The 21027-nt window shown below is 43.8% G+C and overlaps 3 protein-coding genes across 11 annotated transcripts in view; 1 reads left to right on the top strand and 2 right to left on the bottom strand.

Annotated features, from left to right (window-relative positions):
• The window catches only part of NIPSNAP2 (nipsnap homolog 2), a 33978-nt gene extending 27464 nt beyond the window's left edge, over positions 1-6514 (top strand). Inside the window, exons 9-10 of one of the 2 annotated variants that reach the window (XM_034988764.1) lie at positions 1235-1318; positions 5872-6514. In XM_034988764.1, the coding sequence (XP_034844655.1) occupies positions 1235-1318; positions 5872-5918 (131 nt within the window). In that variant the 3' untranslated portion in view covers positions 5919-6514. Of the gene's footprint in view, positions 1-1234; positions 1319-2566; positions 3733-5871 lie in introns of those variants that run through there. The other variant, XM_034988763.1, reaches the window with a different exon arrangement.
• Positions 6515-7124: 610 nt separating this feature from the next.
• Positions 7125-9153, bottom strand: LOC117999251. Its single transcript, XM_034988189.1, has 3 exons — positions 9050-9153; positions 8325-8933; positions 7125-7808 (listed from the first exon to the last, which is right to left on the bottom strand). Exons 1-3 carry the CDS (start codon positions 9151-9153, stop codon positions 7784-7786), a joined length of 738 nt encoding a protein of 245 aa, XP_034844080.1. The 3' UTR covers positions 7125-7783.
• Positions 9154-10150: 997 nt separating this feature from the next.
• Positions 10151-21027, bottom strand: part of PSPH (phosphoserine phosphatase) — a 29244-nt gene continuing 18367 nt past the window's right edge. For all 8 annotated transcript variants that reach the window (XM_034988757.1, XM_034988759.1, XM_034988761.1 and 5 more), the window contains 5 exons: positions 16106-16264; positions 15258-15392; positions 14457-14602; positions 12678-12826; positions 10151-10417 (listed from right to left, as the gene is read on the bottom strand). In XM_034988757.1, coding sequence (XP_034844648.1) covers positions 10310-10417; positions 12678-12826; positions 14457-14602; positions 15258-15392; positions 16106-16245 — 678 coding nt within the window. In that variant the 5' untranslated portion in view covers positions 16246-16264 and the 3' untranslated portion in view covers positions 10151-10309. The remainder of the gene's footprint in view (positions 10418-12677; positions 12827-14456; positions 14603-15257; positions 15393-16105; positions 16265-21027) is intronic.

Below are 21027 nucleotides of genomic sequence, written 5' to 3'. Positions count from 1 at the left end.
GGGAGTCTGCTTCTCCCCCTGCCTGCCCCGCTCCCCCTGCTTGTGCTCGCTCTCTCTGACAAATAAATAAAACCTTTAAAAAAAAATAGTTAATTTGGCTGTGCATATTTTACCATAATAATAAATTTTTAATTAAGAAAATTAAAATTTGAAATGAAAAAATAAGAACACAGCCCTCCCCAACCTGTGTTCCCTGCAAGGGGTCAGCACACAGTGCACCGGCCATGTACTTGACCTCAGTTGGAATGCTGCTTCTTGTCACGTTAATGCTTAGTGTTTTGCTCTGGGTGGTGAGAGGTACAAGATTTGTTTTCCTTCTGTTTTTCAGCATCTTCAAAATTGCATGTAATAAATGTATATTCCTTTACTACTTGAGGGAAACTTTAGATGGTTAAACTCCTAGGCCAACAAGGGTAGGTCTTCTCATCAGGAAAAGGAAGTCTTGTGGAGAACAGGTGTGTGTCCCAGAATAGAAACTAGAAGCCCTGATTCTTATCTTTGTCTTGACTGACCCCCTGTCAAGATGCCTAGGAGGTATTTCCCTGGTGAGAACTCGGAAGGAGGTTGCCTAGGCTGGGAATCAGAAACCAAGGCACCCAGATGAGGTACCTGAATTGTACCACATGACACCGAAGATGCTGATGCCTTTGACCATGCTCTTCTCTCCACCTGGAGCAGCTTTCTCTTCTGTTCCTGTCGACATTCTTTGCAACCTTCGAGACCCACCTGGTCAAATCACACCCTCCAGACAGCTCTCTCATTTCCTCCGTGCTCTTGTGGGCTTTGTTCTCAAATATACCACAGTGCTCAGCAGGGGCTGACCTTGCCTTCACTTGTCTTTTTGCTCTCCACTGCATTGAACACAGCCTGTCATGCACATCATTGTAGTGCTTTGGAAATGTTGAGCAAAATGGAATCGAATATTGCTTATCTGTAGTCTGACGGTTTCTGATTATGAATTTAACGTGTTATTGAAGAAATTCACTTGGTTTGAAAGGTAGATCTTGGATCCACTAGATTTTCAAATTTAAAGAGTTGTTTATTTTGCTTCTCTCACAAGGCCTAACATAATTTTGCTCAGAGTGACCAGCTCACAGTGATCTCAGCTTATTGTTAAATCCCCAGAGTGGTCTCTTTGAGAAAACTAGCTGAGCAGCTGACTTGATGGACATACTAGTGGAATGCAGGACATTTTGTTGGGTTTAAGCCTTGCTTCTGTGTGGTTCTTTTTCAGCTTACAAGGATCTTCAAACCAGGGAAGATATACGGAATGCAGCATGGCATAAACATGGCTGGGAAGAATTGGTATATTATACAGGTAATACTTTCATAAACATAAAATCTGTCATTCTTCTCATCTTACTGTTTTATGTTCTTTCCCCTCAAGGCTAATAGGTTTTTTGGTTTTTTGTTGTTGTTGTTAAATAGTATGTTGCTCTAGGATGGTGAATCATAAGGTTGGGGGGATGGAGAATAGTCAGATTTTTCCTTAATAGTTACATGCCTTCTTTTCAATAAGGAAATTTCATTCTTTCAAGTATGTGTGGGGGGTGCCTGGTGGGCTTGGTCAGTGGAGTGTGCGACTCTTGATCTCATAAGGTTGTGAGTTCAAGCCCCACGTTGGGTGTAGAGATTATTTAAAAATAAAATCTTAAAAAATATATAGCAAGTGTGTATATTGTCTGGTACAGTTTTCAGACACTTGTATGTTGGAAATTTTTCATCATTACTTTTTTTTGTACTTTTCTATATTCTCTGAATATTTATTACACAATTTTTTTCTAAGCTTTCCCTTTCTCATCAAAGTTATCTATTCCCCAAAACATTATAATACAGCAATTAAAAAGTAATTTTGAAAATTAATTTGACATTTTGACTTTCGGTGTATACATGTGTATGCATGGGCATGGATAGCCATGTACACGTATACTATGAAATCCTGGAGGCTTGATTTTTATAAGAACAATTGGGCTGAATACAACCCAGTAATACTGACATAGTAATAAGTACCAATCATGTGGCCTGTCAGGTACATTTAAGCCCGTATACTACTAAGAAAATCAAAGAGTACTTTGTTCCAGAAAATAAGTATTATCTTGTCTTTTAGTTCCAAACATCATATAATTGTATGTGACTGGCTGCTTATTCTTACATGTTCATCAGTTCCCAGAGGCGTATTTGACTCAGCAGTGAGTTTCAGAAGTGCTGGTTATCTAGTCACATGCAGTGTGATTTGATTTTATATAACTTTATTTTAGCTCAGAGTTCTCAACCTTTTGAGAAAGCACCACTTTTGTTACAACGTGGACTTTCCTAAGTGCCGACAGTGAAACAGATCTCCAGATAGAATCTGTTTTAATTTTAAAAACATCTCCTGGGATGTTAACTGATCTACCATTAGCTTGTATATTTCTGTCGCTGAGATCAGTTCTCTGTTTTCCGGTACTCTGTTCTGATTCCAAGCAGCATGTCTTCTGAACATTCTCAGCAACCTGTTTGTTACTGTACATTTACCATAATCTGTGTAGAAAAGAACAAGCACAATAATCTTGATCCTTGTTTTCAGTCCCACTTATTCAGGAAATGGAATCCAGAATCATGATCCCACTGAAGACCTCACCCCTCCAGTAAACAGATTTTAGATGTGCCTACATAAATTTATGTGACAAGTATTTGTCATAAATTAATTTTAATTGTATATCAAGTGAAAAAGAAACACTGAAGTGTAAACTGCTGTATATAGCTTACGAGAGACCTCTTTTCTTTAAAATTTACATAATCACAAGAAGGAAACTTAGAGTTGGATTGTAACAGTGCTCTGTAGTCCTCTTTGAAACATCCCTATGTTAGTTGCATACACCTTATACTACCAGGCACCCTTCCCCACCCTCTGGGAAAGGAGGGCCCAAATTAAAATTTGAATCCTCTCCAAATAGGAACCTAACCATGAAAAAAAAGTTAGCAATTTCTTTATAAAAAGCAAATCTGTTTTATAGTTACAGATTTTTAGACAAATTTCTTGTATCAGGAAGAAATATAAATTTTGTCATGTTACTCTAGCAGTTTTTCTGAGCCTCAGACTCGGAACAAATTAAGAGCGTACCCAATACCTGAAAATGTCTTAATTCACTCTCATTTTTAATCAGTTGGCATAGTAAACGACATGTCATTACTAAGCTGGTGGTGGTTGCTGAGGTACACTTAGTAATTCAGTCTTTACATAGTGTATTGTGATAGCTCGATATGAGGGGAAATAATGGCTTGAACCATGTATCATATGTGATTTTGAAATGAACACCTTGAATAGCACTACTTTTTATTTGTAATATTTTTCTATAATAAAATGAGTAGCATTAGGAAAAGAGGTTTTATTTTGTAAACAATCATTTGTGACCTCAGACATTCTGTAGTTAATGTTTTAGTAAGCTCATAGCAGATACTTCCAAGATCATGTATGAGGGGTGGTGCATGTTGAGATTTAAGTTGGAATAAAGTGCATACTTTGTCTAGCTCTGTTTGATTTAGTTTTTTTAACACAGTGTGCCTATTTTGTGACTGTCATCATGTGAAAGTCCCGTTGAAGTGAAAACTTATGTCTGACCCCCAAATTAAAGGATTTATGTGTAAAATAAAGTGTGAATAAATATCACAGCAAATGTCAAACTTTTACATGTGAATGGTTTTCTCCAAGAACCTATAAAAATCAATAAAAATCCTCTTGATTTTCACATATTACTTGTTTGCAATCTTTTTTTTTTTACTGAACTTGTGCTGAAAATGACCCTGCCCCTCTTGAAAAACAGCTTGTCCCTGCTTAGTGGGCATATGTGAGTCTACAGAGCAAAATGCTAAGAAAGCTCCTCAGCGTCCCCCTAGCCGTTTAACGAAGTGTTTTGAGGACCGGGTGTTTGTACCAGGGCTTGGGACCTGGGGGGCTGGGTCAGCTGGTAGAAGAACAAGCGCTTCCAAGTCCAGGCTCTGCTCCTTGACGAGGTACTTCCCATCTTCGGTGTTCAGTTCCCTGAATCCATAAAATGGGGAGGTGGAATCCGATGGCATTTAACATCCCTTCAGCTCTGAATCTTTGTAACTCCTTAATGCCACGGGAAGCAGGAGGGATGGGTAGCTCCAGCATAGAAGACCTGCATTTTAACAGTTGTACTGATTGGATGCCCAGAGCATGTTTGTAGGATGTGAATGAATTATTTATATGAAACTGCTTTCTACACTATATAAAGAAAAATGGTAGAATTAGTATTACTGGTGAATTAGCTTTACTGGTGATCTAGCTGTTCGGAACTGGGAAAAAATTGCTAGGAACGGAGGGAATTGTCACTTATAACTTGTGTGGACTTGAACACTGCAGAAGTCCGGAATTTTCTATCATTCACTGGGGCGTTAAGGTTCTCCAGAGAAACAGAACCAATAGGATATCTAGATAAGATATGCATAAGAAGAGACAGGGATTGGCTCATGGTTATGGAAACCAAGAAGTCCCAGAATCTGCCATCTGCCAGCTAGAGAACCAAGAAAATCAATGGTATAATTCTGTCCCAAGTTCAAAGGCCTGAGAATCAGGAGAGCTGATGGTTTAACTCCCAGTCCAAGGTCAGAGGCCCAAGAACCAGGAGCTAGCTCCAGTATCTGAGAGCAGAAGATGAACGTCCCATCTCACGCAGACAGCCTACATTTGCCCTTCCTTTGCCTTGTTCCGCTTGGGCCGCCAATGGATCAGATGCCCACCTACATCGATGAGGAGGATGTGTATACTCATTCTGTTGAATCAAATGCTAATCCTCCAGGAGCACCCCTCACAGGCACACCCAGAGATAATGTTTTAGCAGCCACCTGGACATCCCTTAGGCCATCAAGTTGACCTATAAAATTAACCCTCACAACTGAGCTCACAGTTGGTGGATGAGTTAGATGAGGCTCTCTAAATTGCATCATCCACCCAACTCCCTATCCAGGGGCCATTCGGTTGGTGAGCACCAGGATGTCCAGATGCCAAACAGAATATGCAAGAATGAGGTTTTCTTTCAGAAACTTTCCTTTTCTCTTTTTGTGTTGCTTTCTTAAAGGAGCTTTCTGTTCAGAAAAAGCACAGAGCAACAAACTGACCGTAAAATGGAGCTCTTTCAGAATATACCCTACTCTAGGAAGAGGAATTTCTGTCCTAATTAAGTCATTGGATTTCACAAAGCAGCCTGCCTCACGCTAGGCTTTAGTCTTCCTTCAAGTCAACAAATACTGAGTTTCTGTTAGTGCCAAGCATCAGACACAGGGAATAACATCATGAACAAAACATGATCCCTGCCTTTGTGAAGCTTACAGTCCAGTTGAGAAGAGACTAGCAATTAAAATATAAAATACCCTTAAGTTACATGATATGGTAGAAGTTGATACGTGTTCTAGTGGGGGAAGGTAGAACAGGGTAATGGAGATCAGGAACCTAAGGGTGGGCTGCGAGAGGCGGTATGCAGTATTGTCAGAGTTGGCCTCGCTGAAAAGCTGACATCTAAGCAAAAACGTGAAGGAGGTGACAAAGTTAGCCAGCGTTTGGAAGGGAATCCCACCATGCTGAGGGAATGGCTACAGCAGGGTCATGCCTGGCATGCACTAGAGCGGTGGAGACCAGTGGCTGAAACAGGAGAGGGAGGACTTGGTGGGGGAAGCCAGAGGTTCTGGGGCTCGATCAGTAGAGTGCTGGGAGCGCCTGGAGGGACCTTGACTTTTACTTTGAGATGGGATCCACTGGAAGGTATTGAGCAGAGGAAGGGCATGATCTGACTTACATTTTAAATGGTGGCTTGGACTAGGGGTAGCAGTGGAAGTAGGGAGAATGGTGAAATTCTGATTTTATCTCAACAGCAGAGCCAAGAAGATTTCCTGAACGAATGATTGCGGAGTGTGAATGAAAGAAAAAGAAATCAAGTGACCGAAGTCTTGTCCTCCACAACTGGAAGGATGGAAGGCTGTAGGTGGAGTAGGTGCAACAGATCTGGGGAAGTGAAGATCAGGAACTGTTTCGCTCATACTGAGTCTGAGATGGTCGATGCAGATACCCAGGTGGAGATATCAGGTAGGCACATGTGAATTCTGCAGTTTAGGAGAGCAGTCTCACCTGGAGATAGGCATTTGTGAATTGTCTGCATATAGAATTTAAAGTCTTACGGGGAGTGAGTGTAGACAGAGAAGACAGCCAGGGTAAGGAGGAGCCAGGAAGAGAGTGAAAACCCATCAGGGAGATAGGAAAAAACTCAAGGAGGTGGGATGTCATGAAAGCTAAGTGAACCAAGTCCATCAAGGATGAGACCACCCGTGTCAAATGCTGCTGTAAGACTGGGATAGGGGAGATCTGAAAACCGACCACTAACTGAGCAACAAGGCGGTCCCTCGGTGACTTACAAGAACATTCTCTCATTATGCTAATTTATCAAATAATCACTATTTTACCAATTCCTGCCCACTTTGTCAAATCCTTTTATTAAATGCCCATAGAAGAATGAATTGTATTATTTTGTCCTACGAATTTTCATTAGGAATATTCAAAACTTCCAAACTCATTTTCCATTCGTTGGGTGTAAGTCTGGTGAATATTTTTTTTTTTTTTAAGATTTTATTTATTTGACAGAGAGAGCACAAGCAGAGGGAGAGAGAGGGAGAAGCAGGCTCCCTGCTGAGCAAGGAGCCCGATGTGGGACTCGATCCCAGGACCCTGGGATCATGACCTGGGCCGAAGGCAGCCGCTTAACCGACTGAGCCACCCAGGCGTCCCCTAGTCTGGTGAATATTACTTGCACAAGCCCACTCATTTTTAATTATCATTTATGTGATATCATCCCTACTTCTTTTTAAAAGTCCTCTAGGACCCACACTTTGCTCTCCTAAGACCAACATTTGACAGAACCTATTTCTTTCCCCCTTATTCATACCATGGCTGCCTGTGAAAGAGCCTTTTCTTCAGTTCCACATTGTATTTATTAAATTGATACCTTCAGTTTCTGGCTGGGACACATATGTTCAATAATGTGCTTGATGAATGGACAGAAGGAAGGGAGGGGGAAAGTAAATGGAGAGAGGGAGAAAGGGAAGATAAGAAAAGAGAAAATATGGAAGGCGCCTGGGTGGCTCAGTTGGTTGGGCGACTGCCTTCGGCTCAGGTCATGATCCTGGAATCCGGGGATCGAGTCCCGCATCCGGCTCCCCGCTCAGCAGGGAGTCTGCTTCTCCCTCTGACCCAACCCCCTCTCATGTGCTCTCTCTCAAATAAATAAATAAAATCTTAAAAGAGAAAGTATGGAGACTGTCAGCTCCAACTGGAAAATACATGAGGCTCTCAGAAAGCAGGGCACTGTCTTTATTCATACTATTTTTGATGCAAGTTCTAGCGATCCTTGGAAATTAAGATACATGCCTAGGTAAACTCAGTAAAAACAATTCAAAAGGAGAATAATAAACATACATCAAAATATGTTCAGAGGTGGAAACTGATCAGCAAAGTACTGAATGGTCCTCTCTTAACTAGTGCTAAAACTAGTACTTTTTGCAGAGTTCAATGACCATTGAAAATGAAACCACTTGAATATTTTGTAAAACAGGTCTTCCAACCTAGGGAATAAAATCTCATCTACTGCATTAATATACATTAACACCTGTGATCAAAGTGTTAAGTGTTAGCTTTCGGTAGATTCTCCTGGCCCCAGTGAATTAACTCTCCAGTAACGCACACGATAAAGAATGCTGTGGAAGTCACTGGCCCGAGCTCCAGCTCTGAAAGTCATTAACTTCTGTGAGCTTGCTGCCGCCTGTTAAAAAGAGGACAGTGATATCTATACTGCTGACCTCAGGGTTGGGAGAATCCCATGAGGACATGTGAAAACACCTGGGAAATGTGAAAGTAAGCAGTGTGACATGTGGCCAGATCACCGCCCAGGTTTTGTGAACCTGATCGCAACGATCCTGAGGGTCACAGAGGCCAAAGGCATTATGTTGGTGCCCACATGTACTGAGGCCGACCCCTTGAATCTCTGGAATCCTCTAGAATCCTCCAAGGCTCCTGCCCCAGGTCTGGGATGCTCTGCCCAGCTCTTGGCAGTGACAGCCCGGGGGGCCGCCCTAGGAGGAGTCATGGCGAAACACCTGTCTCCAGGAGGAGAGAGAGAAGAATCGTAACAGCAAACCAGAGAAGGGGGCTGGCGTAGGAGATAAATGCCATGGGGTTCTCTCTTTTTTAAGCAGATAAAAGCTTTGAGGGACTTGTCCCGTTTCCATTTAATACCACGAAAAACTTCAGTTCTTAACTTTACGACCCCAAGTCTTACCTTTCTCTGTTTACATAAGCAGGGTGCGTCATCAGAATGAAAAATGACGTCACACGGGCAGCAAGGCGCATCACACCGCCGGCACTTTCTGCCTCCTGTCCTACTACCGTCCCGTGCGGCACCCTCGGGAGGGCCGATCTGAGGCCGTTGGCCGTGAGCGCAGGATTCGAAAGGCGCGGAAGACGCTCGCGCAGGGCGGCCGTCCTTCCAGACTCCGCCAACCCGACGGAGGGGCGGCTGTGCGCGCGGCTCGCCGTGGCCAAGCGCGCTTGCGTAACCGGCTGGAGAGGTTCCACGCGGGCCACGCTCTCCCGGCCGATCGGACGCCTCCGAGCCAAATCCAGTACGCAGCGCCTGTCCGGGCCGCCGAGCTGGGGAAGGCCGGCCTCGGGAGCCTTGGGGGCCAAAGGCTCGTGGGCCCTCCCCCACCGCCCGCGGCCCCCGCTCCCGCTCCCGCGCTGGCTCCCTGGGGGACGGCAGTGCGCAGCCCTGCGCAGAGGCGGCCCGCGCGGGCCCGCCCGGAGCTCGGCTCGGCTCGGCTCGGCTCGGCTCCGAGGGCCCAAGCCCCGGGACGGGTGCGGGCGAGCCGCCGGCAGGCATCCGCACCGCCTCGGCGGGTGGGCTCTCGTTTAAACGTTGCCACACCTGTCGCGGCCCTCCGCCCGCAACTCGGATTTGGAAGGAAATCGGATTCATCTGATTTGGTTCTTTGGCCACATAATTACCTGACTATTTGCCCAAATTTGATTATTTGGTTGAATTGTAAGTTTTTCAAGTAATTTCCTGTATTAAACCCTTCCGGCCTTTTCTGCTTAGTTGTCGACTGCATGCCTCTCCCTAGACCTGTGCTTTATCCTCCCCCATTTTTCTGCCAGGGAGGGTATATCACCGCATACTTTCGAAGCATGTTCTGAAATTTCTCTTTCTTGGCACTGCGCAGAATAAACACAAACCTGGCTTTCAGGTCTTTCCAAGTCCTCTGTTAAGAAAGGATGGTTCATATAGGCTCTTAGGAGGTATTTCGTAATTCATTTAAGGCGAAATTCATTTGGGATGAGTAAAATGTGTTTTTAGTTCTTTTACTTCATGTGATTATCAAATGCCCCTTTTTTTTTTTTTAAAGATTTTATTTGACAGAGAGAGAGACAGCAAGAGAGGGAACACAAGCAGGGGGAGTGGGAGAGGGAGAAGCAGGCTTCCTGCAGAGCAGGGAGCCCGATGCGGGGCTGGAGCCCGATGCGGGGCTCGATCCCAGGACCCTGGGACCATGACCTGAGCCGAGGGCAGACGCTTAACGACTGAGCCACCCAGGCGCCCCTCAAATGCCCATTCTTTAAGGTCACTACTTTTGTTTAAGGCTCCATTTTTTTAAAGCCTTTGTAACAGTGCCAATATGACAAATTCCAAGAGCTAAGAAAGCACCTCCAGCCCTCCGGCCCAGTGTGAGGGTTGGTGGGGGCTGCGCGGTGACCAGCAGGATGCCCTGTGAGCAGGGTGGGGTCTCCAACTCCTTGGTTCCTGGCTGGAGGTTGTTTCTACTCAAACACTGAAAGTGCTTGAAATACTTGATATTGAAATACAGGATAGGCAGAAAGTGACAATGCACCAATCTGTACTGATATATGGATGAACTTTTATTTACCTACCAAAGGGAAAACCAACATTCACTTAAAGCTGCCTAACCCATATCTCCAATAGGGAAGGTGTTTCATTTACTATCCACCTTTAAAAGGTTTCAAATAAAATATCGCTAGGAAAATACATAAAGAACTCAGATTATAAAACTCTCCAGGTAATTAATGGCCGTATTAATGCTGGGACTGCAGTTAAAAAAGAGCAATTTTCCATAGTTTACTTGGAAGTACAGATAATCAGTACCAAATCTATACATTAAGTTGTAATAGGCAATTGTAAGCAAACGGTATCAAACTGTGTAACTTTAAGAAATTAACCTGAAGTTGTTATGAACCGTATAAAAATTGATATTATTCTTCCAGTTCTCCCAAAAGCTCTACAAAATCAGTGATGTACCATTTTGCATTGTCTTTTACTTGTTGTCTGATCACATTTCCTCCAAATCCAATGAAAACATCCTAAGAGGGAAAAAAAAAAAAGGAGTTAAAAAAAAAAGATACAGCAGCACCTGGGGCAGTAAGTGTTATTTGAAAGAATAAACTGTTTGTGCAAAGAGAGGTAAAGCCCAGCCTCGAGGGGGTGCCCCCCCAGCTCCCTGGGAGCCTCCTTGCCTCCCCTGTCCCAAGAACGAATGAGTCAGTGTACCACGCTGCAAATCCATTCAGGCTGGGGACATTGCAGGCTTCCAGGAGAAATCAAGCCCCTTTAAAACCAATAAAATTGCTTACAAAGATAAAATCCCATCAGGTGGTAAATGTCTTTAGTTCTCAACTGGATGCAGGCCCAGCCAGGCAATCTCAAAGAGGGAAGATGACAGAGAAGCCTGGGGTGCAGCTGAAGTCCCACTGCGCCTAGAACCAGGACCAGAGCAGGCATCTCCTGACAGGTGCCCTGTGTGAATCTGACGGACCTCCCTGCCAGGGAAGGTGTTGTTCTGGGCCGAAGGAGATGACAGCCCCACCATCTGCCGGCAGCACTCCACTTTCCATCATTAAAATTATTTAATGTTATGTCTACATTGTTTCCTGAATTTCTACCAAGTGATACCTTCTTTTAAATGGCATTTTCTCTTTTTGATCTTTTAAATGGTATTCCCTCTTTTTCTGCCAGGATATAGGCACATTATACCTAATATGGACATTCAAAATCCTTTTACTTGCCTTTTCTCTTCATTTTTGTTTTCAGACCACACTAGGGGGCAAAAATAACAAGACTCTGACCTTCCAGTTAAATTTAGCCTCCTAACTGAGCTTCCTGCCTCTGTGGCAGCCCTTTCTGCATGCACCACCAACTCAGCTGTCCCAACACACTGATGCATTCCTTCTCTGTCCAGAAGCCTTCCAGGGCTCCCCACGACCTAACAGGAACACCCAAGAGCCTGATACGTAAAGTCTTCAGCAGTCGCTGAAGAAAAAGCCCATTCCTGCCGGGTCTTGCCCCCTGACCAGCCCAGGTCCGTGCCTAGTACATCCCCACTCTGCTCTGCTGCCCCCCTCCCTCGGTCCTGCCAGGCCCCCCTCCCTCGGTCCTGCCAGGCCTTCACGCGGTGGCTGCTGACCTTCCTCCAGATCATTCATTCCTCTGCCCACTTCTGAGGGCTACACACCTGCATGCACACCCTCGCACTTGGTTCAGTCAGGCCATGTCATCTTCTGATGACTGCTAGGGTCCTCTGGAATTTATAGTTTTGTCATTTCTTGACATCAGGATGAGCAGCTCCCTGACAGAACTCAGCATCCTTTCCTTCCACACACTCCTCGTTAAACTAGCCCAGCTTTTGTGACTTAGTCAACCCCAATGTGGGTTGTAAATCATCTAAAGATGTCTTACCTTGAATTGACTCAAGTCAGTTAAAAGGATCCAAAGATTCTTTAACCACTCTGGGTTAATTATTTACAGAGACAACTATTTTTAGATCTCAGGAAAATAATAAAAAGTTCACCACTATATTTTTGGTTCAGTTTTTCTTTAGGATGAGATGATAAGGGCAAAGTCCTACGTGAAAGGGGCACATCTGATATTCAGGACACTTGCTATACAGCCTGGGTTTCCTGCTAGTCTCAGAAAAGAGCATTCACTCAGAAGAACAAAATGTTTTAACACAGGCACATTATCAAACCTCATGAGCCTCAGTTCCCTAATCAGTAACAAGGAGAAGATAATGTATGAAGAAATACTTTATCAAATATAAAAAGGACAGGGGCGCCTGGGTGGCTCAGTGGGTTAAGCGTCTGCCTTCAGCTCAGGTCACGATCCCAGGGTCCTGGGATTGAGTCCCACGTCGGGCACCCTGCTCAGCGGGGAGTCTGCTTCTCCCCCCCCCCACGTGCTCTCTCTCTCTCTCTCTCTCACATGCACGTGCATGCTCTCTCTCTCAAATGATAAAATCTTATATATATAAAGACATTAAGATTTGGATTACAGTTATAAGAGCTGTCTTATTATTTGTGGTATTGTTTGGGGAAGTAAAGCCGAACCTGGAGCTCACACCTAGGCTGAGAGGTGGCAGGAACAGGGTCATAAAGTTCTAAGTGGTTTTCTTCCTTAGGTTTGCAAAAAGTCGGTTGACATGCTGAGATTGAAGTTGTTTTATTTGTTTTGGTTTTTTACAATGATACCTAGATGTTCTCGTTTAACGGTCACCAATCTTACGGAGTTCTAAATCAGCCGTCTAAAACAAAAACACAACCAGAAAAAACCAGCACACTCGATACATACAGCAGGAGGGCAGGCTTCCATGTCTGTGGCTCCATCTCCAATCATGACTATTTTCTTAAATTGAAATTTTTCCTTTAAAAGTTTAATAACTTTTCCTTTCCCACCAGATTCGGCTGTTGGCTGCATCTCATCAAAACCTGCATATTCACCTTAAAAGAGCAGTTAAAACAGTGTCAGTGATCCACAGAATTCTACCAGTAGGGCCAGCTTTGTGCATAGATGATACCCTCACTTAAATGTCACCGAGAAAGCTAAAAATGGCCCTCAGTAAAGTAACACAGCCTGGATTTCCATACCTACTTCCCCGCATAAACAACCTCTGCCTTTAAATTGCAGATCCCTCTTGTTGAGGTTACTCCTTTAGGTCATAAACACCTTGGGGTCGATCGGTTTTATCCTCTAAGCTGTCAGAGTTGTAATTCTCAAACCTCGCTGAGGTGGCAGAACACCATGAAACAATAATATATTGACGTTTTTTAAAAAGTTAATATATAATTTCATCAAAGAGGAGATTCCAACTTATATTTGATGGATTTTCTTTCTTACAGTAATTACCACACTCCCTGTCTACATTTTTTTAATGGTCTCTGCCTGTAGACCCTTCAAAAATGTTCCACCAACACATTTAACATTTTAAAATTAACATTATTTGGTTTTGGGGCACCTGGTGGCTCAGTCGGTTGGGCATCTGCCTTCGGCTCGGGTCATGATCCCAGAGTCTGGGGATCGAGTCCCACATCGGGCCCCCTGCTCGGTGGGGAGCCTGCTTCTCCCTCTCCCTCTGCAGCTCCCCTTGCTTGTGCTCTCTCTCTTTCTCTTTCTCTATGTCAAATAAATAAATAAAGTCTTTAAAAAAATTTTTTTTAAAACCATTATTTGATTTTAAGGATGTCAGCCCCCCATTGCCTTAACTAGAGACCCCCTGAGATGGTAGTAAACACAGCTGCAGCTCTGCAATCGTCCAGAGAAGGGCCAGGAGGCACTTCACACCCAGTGACAGAGCAGTGACTCGCTGCTAACAAACTCTCTTTCCTGGGCCTAAACTGGTTCAAATACATAAGAGCTCTCAAAAAACTGAAATATAACACATAACAAAATGAGTCACGTGGGTACCCAGGAATCAAGTGCAGACATTTATATACTGAGAGAGATTAGATGGACACACTAAAGCCAGGAGAGGTGATGGCCTAAGTCTATTTCACAGAACAAAGGATACCAAGGAGCAAAAGATTCCAGTTGAGAGAAACCCCCATCTCAAAAAAAAAAAAAAAAAAAAAAAAAAAAAAAGAGGGTATTATGCTAAGTGAGATAACTCAATCAGAGAAAGACAATTACCATAGGATTTCACTCATATGTAGAATTAAAGAAACATAACAGAGGATCATAGGGGAAGGGAGGAAAAAATAAAATAAGACAAAATCAGAGAGGAAGACAAACCATGAGACTCTTAACTCTAGGAAACAAACTGAGGGTTGCTGGAGGGGCGAGGGGTAAGGGGATGGGGTAATTGGAGGATGGGCATTAAGGAGGGCATGTGATGTAATGAACACTGGGTGTTCTATGCAATTGATGAATCACTGAACTCTACCTCTGAAACTAATAATACACTATATTTTAATTAATTAAAATAAATAAAATAAAATTTTAAAAAAGAGAATCCTTCATCTCAATATTTAACTCTGAGGCTGTCTTGCTTAAGCTGCATTCCAACAGACATTACATAAGATATTGAACAATAAAACTGACAAGAAAGGGAAAATGGTACCATTAAAATCTTACCATTAAAGTAGAATTTCAGCCTATTGGCAAAAACATTGGTTGACGGGATATTGAGCTTTGAAGCAACGTGCTCTACAATACTCCTAAAGCCACCAGATATTAGGAAAACCTGAACATTTCGCTCTTGGAGGCGACTTACTAGCTCCCTGAAAAAAAGAAATATAAAACACCAAAACGATTAATATAAAAGAGAAAACATGAAACATGAAAAGGAAACTAAAATACATTTTTTTCTTCTCAAAGCATTTGCCCAAATATATTGGATAAGGTATATTGCCTGGTTAATTATAATGTTTTATGTATTTTTTAAAAGATTTTTTTATTTATTTATTTAAGAGAGAGAGCTACAGAGAGCGAGAGAGAGAGAGAGAGCACACAGAGAGGGAGAGGGATAGAAGCAGACTCCCCACTGAGCAGGGAGCCCGATGTGGGGCTCGATCCCAGGACCCTGGGATCATGACCTGAGCTGAAGGCAGACACTTAACAACTGAACCACCCAGGTGCCCCATGTATGTTTTTCTAAATGGCACTAAATTAATAGGTGGGGCTGGACTGCTTAGGAAACCATCCCACAACGCTGTTCTGCCCATGAACCTAGAAACACAAAATGAAGAGGAAGCTTAGGCTCTCCCTCGGGAGAGATGACTTGGGCAGGGCCAACCACTCAGACAGGACCACACGTAAGAGCTGAAAGCAGCAGGCAGAAGGGAGGACTAGAGCGATGATGAGATACTCTCAAGAGGACATGCCCCAAAATGCAGGTGCTGACAGAGGCAGTACCCAGACCGGGGCTCCTCTTACCTTATGCCCGGGGTCAGGTGTGGGGGGTGCTCTGCTATGAGTCTTTGCACCTGTTCCCTGGAGGGCTGGATCAGAGCTAAGCGCTCTGTGAGGGCAGCCTTGAAAGGCACTGCCCCACCCATGGCTCGCCGTGTCCTAGGAGGAAGACCCAACAATGAGGCTAGCCGTGTCGGATGTCCCTGAAGTCTACACCTTACCTCCCCAGCTTGTCCAACGTCCACCATGCGGAAGGTGCTGCCTAGAGCCCCACCATACAACAGACATGCTACAACGCCATGGGAGCAAGGCCTGGTAATACACTTACTGAAAGTTTGCTGGAGAATCATATTAGTATTTGTGGCCACGTCTTGCAGCAAAGGCAGCCGGACATGAAATGGTCCGTGACCTGGTGACTGCAGGCAGCAGTGCGGAGGGCAGGAAGGAGGGAAGAGTCTCACCCAGGCAGAAGCTGAGAGACTCTGAGCCAGAACTCGCTTTCTAGCAAACGACTAAGGCTACAATTCAACCACGACACAAAGCACTGGACGCTTGGTGATGCCCCACCTCGTCATCTTCTCTGGTTCGTTACGGCCATCGTTTCCCTGACTGAGCTAAAAGCATGTCATCCACACTTATCTGTAAGAGGCAACAATTTTTTTTTTTTGGTTGTAAGAATTCGTATAAATGGATGACTGGATGACGTGCACGAGCTAGTTCAGCTCTGAGTGACGGAAGAAGCTTACTGCCCATGATTTGCAGTCAGGGACGAAAAATCGGGGAACTGTGGCCCTGGTCCCGCATGTCATCCGAAAGCCACCCTCTTTTGCAATTCTTTATCATTTCGTAAAGTGAATGAATACTGTTCCTACATTTCTGACACCGCATGCTCAACTCCACAGAACTTGGCTAGCTCATCAATTCCCTCTTCTCTGATGACTGTGCTGTCAACATCAAAGCACACTGCGTCAGCCGCACAGAAAAGTCGCCGCAACTCGGGATGGGAGACCATCCTTGCGAGAACCTTCCCCCTGCGACAGAAAAAGATAAATATACGTGAAGACCCACCATCATAAAAAGACCCAGTTTTGCCTGCTAATGCCACTCTACTTTGATCCGTATCAAAGTCAGCATATCCCGCATAAACATGGACTCATGGGCTCATTCGTCTTTTGGGTTTTTTTTTTAAGATTTTTTATTTATTTATCTGAGAGAGAGAATGGGAGACAGAGAGCATGAGAGGGGGAGGATCAGAGGGAGGAGCAGACTCCCCGCTGAGCGGGGAGTCCGATGCGGGACTTGATCCCGGGACTCCGGGATCATGACCTGAGCCGAAGGCAGTTGCTTAACCAACTGAGCCACCCAGGCGCCCCTCATTGGTTTTCTTTTTTTAAGATTTTATTTATTTATTTGAGACAGAATGAGAGAGAGAGAGCACATGAGAGGGGGGAGGGTCAGAGGGAGAAGCAGACTCCCTGAGAGCAGGGAGCCCGATGCGGGACTCGATCCCGGGACTCCAGGATCATGACCTGAGCCGAAGGCAGTCGCTTAACCAACTGAGCCACCCAGGCGCCCGGGCTCATTGGTTTTTTAACACAAAGTAAGCACCTTCTAAATGTCAGGCTCTGGGGATACACAGATGTACAGGACCAAACTCTTCTCTACTGAAGGTACCAACTTATAAATATATTTGATGTTCAACCAATATTCGGCTATTTTCGACCCGACAATTATTGCAATAAGGCAAGTTGTGAAGTGAAAATATGCATAAGATACTAAAGATATTATGGGTACACAGAGAAAAATGCTTAACCTTGCCTATGAGACAGGGCTTCCAGGGGCATACAAATTCGAACCGAATCTTGAAGGGTAAGTGGCCTGAGTGGGTTGTTAAAGGGCAGGGTATCAGTTTGGTGGGTGCTGGGAGTAGGGGGCAGGGAGATGGAGGAAAGAAGAGAGGGTAATGATGGCAGAGAGAAGAGCAGGGGCAAAGGCAAGGAGCAAGAATGATGGACGACATGCCGGAAGCTGCCCAGTGGAGTCCGACTGCCAGGTGGTGCACCAGCGGGGCCCTGGGCCAGGCTGATGAGTTTGGATTTTAACATCTAGGTAATGGAAAACCTTGAAACTTTTGCCACAGAAGAGAGGGGAGAGCTGAACTGCACATCTGTTAATCACCAGTACGGAGGCGGTAAGTGAGGGCGTGGCCTGATGAAAGTCACCAGAGAATGGAGAGAGAAGGGAAAGAAGAGGGCTGAGAACAGAGCCCGCAGGAACAGAAAGGATCAGATCAGGAGCCTGGGAAGAAAAGGAAAAGGAGGTCAAGATGCACAGGAAGAGACTGAGAGACCACAGTGCTGCAGAAACTATGGAGGACAGAGTTTCAAAAGGAATCCTGTGGGGTTTTTTATTTTTTAAGAAAATCGCTGGACTAGAATCTTGGGGGTAAATGGGATCCTAGAAGTTGCCTAGACCCATCTCTCATCAAATATGTCATGTACGAGGCCACACAGATGATGCAAATAACCTATATTTAGAATAGACACTGGCTAAAGACAGACTCAAAGGGGCTGGCCAACACACTTCACAACTGATTTCTAACCAGACATTTTACGCCAGGGGCTGGTAAACTATAGCCAGTAGGCCAAATCAGCCTGTTTTTGTATCGCCTGTGAAGTAAGACTAATTTTTACATTTTTTAAAAATTTTTTGTCAAATAGGATCCACCCAGCATGGAGCCCAACCCAGGGTTTGAACTCACAACCCTGAGATCAAGACCTGAGCTGAGATTAAGAGTTGGACACTTAATCAACTGAGCCACCCAGGCACCTCTATATTTTAAATAATTGAAAAAAGAAATCAATAGAATAAAACTTTGTGACACACGGAAACCGCATGAACTTCAAAATTCAGTGTCCATAACTAAAGTTTCAGTAGAATACAGCCACGTTCACTTGCTTATGTGTCCACGTCTGCTTTCGTACAACAGAGGAGGATCAGTAGCTGCAAGAGGTTGAAAGGCCTGCAAAGCCTAAAATATTTACTACCTGGCCTTTGACAGAAAAATTGCTGACCCCTGTGAGGAACCCTTACAAAAGAGTGCTCTTCATGGGAAACAGGAGTTTCACAGAAGACCCACTAAAATGGGGGAAAGAGGAGGCAATTCATGAATCCAATGATAATAGAATATTAAACTCTAAACTAATATCAGCCTCAATGTAAATGAAGTTTCCATTAAACAGAGACTCAGCTCCTTTGCTCGTTGCTCCTCTTGCAGTCTCTTAATGTTGCAATGACCACGGTCCACCTCTGGTCTTCTCTAACCATACTCACTCCCTCGATAAATTCATCCGGGCCCATGGCTTGAAATGTCATCTCTAGGACAGGAACTCCCAAATCTGTACCTGGAGCCCAGTCCTCTCTCCCAAACTCTCAACTCAAACCACCTACCTGACCTCCACTAAGGTGCTGGGAAACACCCCAAACTTCGCATGCCTAAAACTGAACTCCTGATCTTCTTGTCCTGCCAAAACTGCCATTCTTGCACCTTCCTTCTCTCCCTTGATGGCCCATATCCAATCATTCAGGAAACTATGTTGGTTCTACCAACCAAAATCTGACCACTTCTTACCCTATCCACTGCTATCGCTCTAGCCTGAGCTACCAATGTTTCTTGCCAAGACGGTACCAAGAGCCTCCTAAAAGGTCTCCCACCCATTTTTGTTCTCAACATAACAGCCAAAGTAATCACTGTAAGCTAAAGCCAAATCATGTCACACTTCTAGCTCAAAATCCTTCAATGGCTTCTCATTTTATTAAGAGTAAAAGCCAAAGTTCTTGCAATTACCTGTAAGGTCTGCCCCCTACCCTCATACCACTACCACCACCTCCACACCCTCCCCATTACACCTCTGACCTCATTTCCTACTCATCTCCCCCTTGCTACTCTGCTCCAACCACACTGGTCCTCCTGCTGTCCTGGAAATGCACGGACCAGGCTTCCCGCTCAGGGCCTTTGGTCCAGCTGTGCCCCTGGTGGGAATGCTCTTCACTTGGATACCCACTTGGCCAATCCCTTATCAAGAGTTTGCCCAAACAACATTGTGTGTCAACTATACTTCAATTTAAAAAAAGAAAATGAAATTTTAAAAAACGAGTTTGCCCAAGTATCACCTTTTTCCATGAGCCAACCCCAACCACCCTATTTATGACTGCAACCTCTCCCTCCTTATCCTTAACCCAACTTTACTAATATCCCTCACTAGGCCTTACTTTTTCTTTTTTCCGTAACATCTATCATCTTCTAACATATGATAAGATATACTTATTATGTTTATTATGTACTATCTATCTGTCCTAATTAGGATGTAAATTTCACAAGTGTAGGAGCTTTATCACCTTTGTTCACAGCTGGATCCTTAGGACTGAGAACAGTACCTAGCATACAGTAAGGCTTAATAATATTTGTTGAATTAAGTGAATGAATAAAGCTCACATGCCGTCTTCACTATAAAGTCTCCCCTGATTCCCTGGGGCTGGAAAAAATTTCTCCCCAGAACTTCCACAGTACTTTATGTAGACCTGTTTTCAATATATGAAATCTATAATATTCCTACTTATCTTAAACTTATTTATGTGCATGTCACCTCCACTCCTGGATCGCAAGCTTTTTATACTAAGATCCAAAATTTTCCAAAATACTTATTCTGAGCCTCTTTTGAGTAGATGATCAATTAATTTCTGAAGGTTGAATGAATAAATGAAATGATATAACTGTGAATTACATACCCACAACTGTTTTTTTTAACTTTTTATTGTAGAGAATTTCAAATACATAAAAAACAAATAATGAATACATGAATTCCATATATGCATCATCCTCCTTCAACAATCATAGCAAATCATGCTTCATCAACAACCCCAGTAAAAAGGGTTCTGTACCCCAATTCCAACATGGAGGGATTCCTATATATCTGAGCAATTCTTAGACACCAGCATAGTGTCCCCTATAAGTCAATTCAATTCTGACACTATCTACCCAGATCGCACCAGATTCCACAGGTTAAGGGTTCAGTTCCACAAAACTGGACCACCCACACCACACACACACACACACACACACACACAAACACACACACACAACTTATGCTCAAGGTATACAGAGGATGTCTTGTTCCTTAAATATGTCATGGTTTTTGAAACCTCTATTTCTTTGCAAATGCTGTTCCCTCTGCCTGAAATCACCTAATCCCTCATACCCAGTGGGCAAATTCCTATTTATTCCTCAAGATGAAGATTAAATAACCTTCCCTATACTACATTATCTCTTTCCTACTCCTTCAGAGAATTAATTAATCACTCCCATTCCTCTCCTTGATTGAAATATCTTTCATCTCTGTTTCCAGGACCCAGCAGGTGTAAAGTAAATGTTTCATAAATTAAATAGAGTTGAATCTAAGAAGTTATTGAGAACTCAGCAAGAATTGAGATTATTGTGCTCAATAAAACTATTCCAACTTAGAGTGCTATTAGCCTAAAATTAAAATCCTTAACCACAATGACGACTATCGCCAATGAAACAGAACTGACATCATAAATTCTGAAGTTGGAATAAACCTCAAAGCCATCACCTGGGTCTGGCCCCATGCTCTTCTGCAGGAACGATATTAATGTGTCCATTTTACAGATTAATGACTAGAGGTATAACGAAGTTAAATGATCCAAGGTCACACAGCTCCTAAGCACTGGCTAAAGAATTAAAACTTGGATCTCAAATACACAGACACAACATAAA

This window comes from Mirounga leonina, unplaced genomic scaffold, assembly GCF_011800145.1.
Source record: "Mirounga leonina isolate KUSES-001 unplaced genomic scaffold, KU_Mleo_1.0 Mir_454, whole genome shotgun sequence".
In the NCBI taxonomy this organism is placed as follows: Eukaryota; Metazoa; Chordata; class Mammalia; order Carnivora; family Phocidae; genus Mirounga; species Mirounga leonina.
This window is presented reverse-complemented; position numbering and strand designations above follow the sequence as displayed.

Bases quoted from the DNA above. Each gene is read 5' to 3' on its own strand.
- LOC117999251 (XM_034988189.1), bottom strand. From the start codon at position 9,153: ATGCAGTCGACAACTAAGCAGAAAAGGCCGGAAGGGTTTAATACAGGA. The intron at 8,934-9,049 runs GTAATTATGTGG...CCACCCGCCGAG, and splicing joins AAATTTGGGCAAATAGTCAG to GCGGTGCGGATGCCTGCCGG. The intron at 7,809-8,324 runs GTAAGACTTGGG...TCTTTTTAACAG, and splicing joins GCTTATGTAAACAGAGAAAG to GCGGCAGCAAGCTCACAGAA.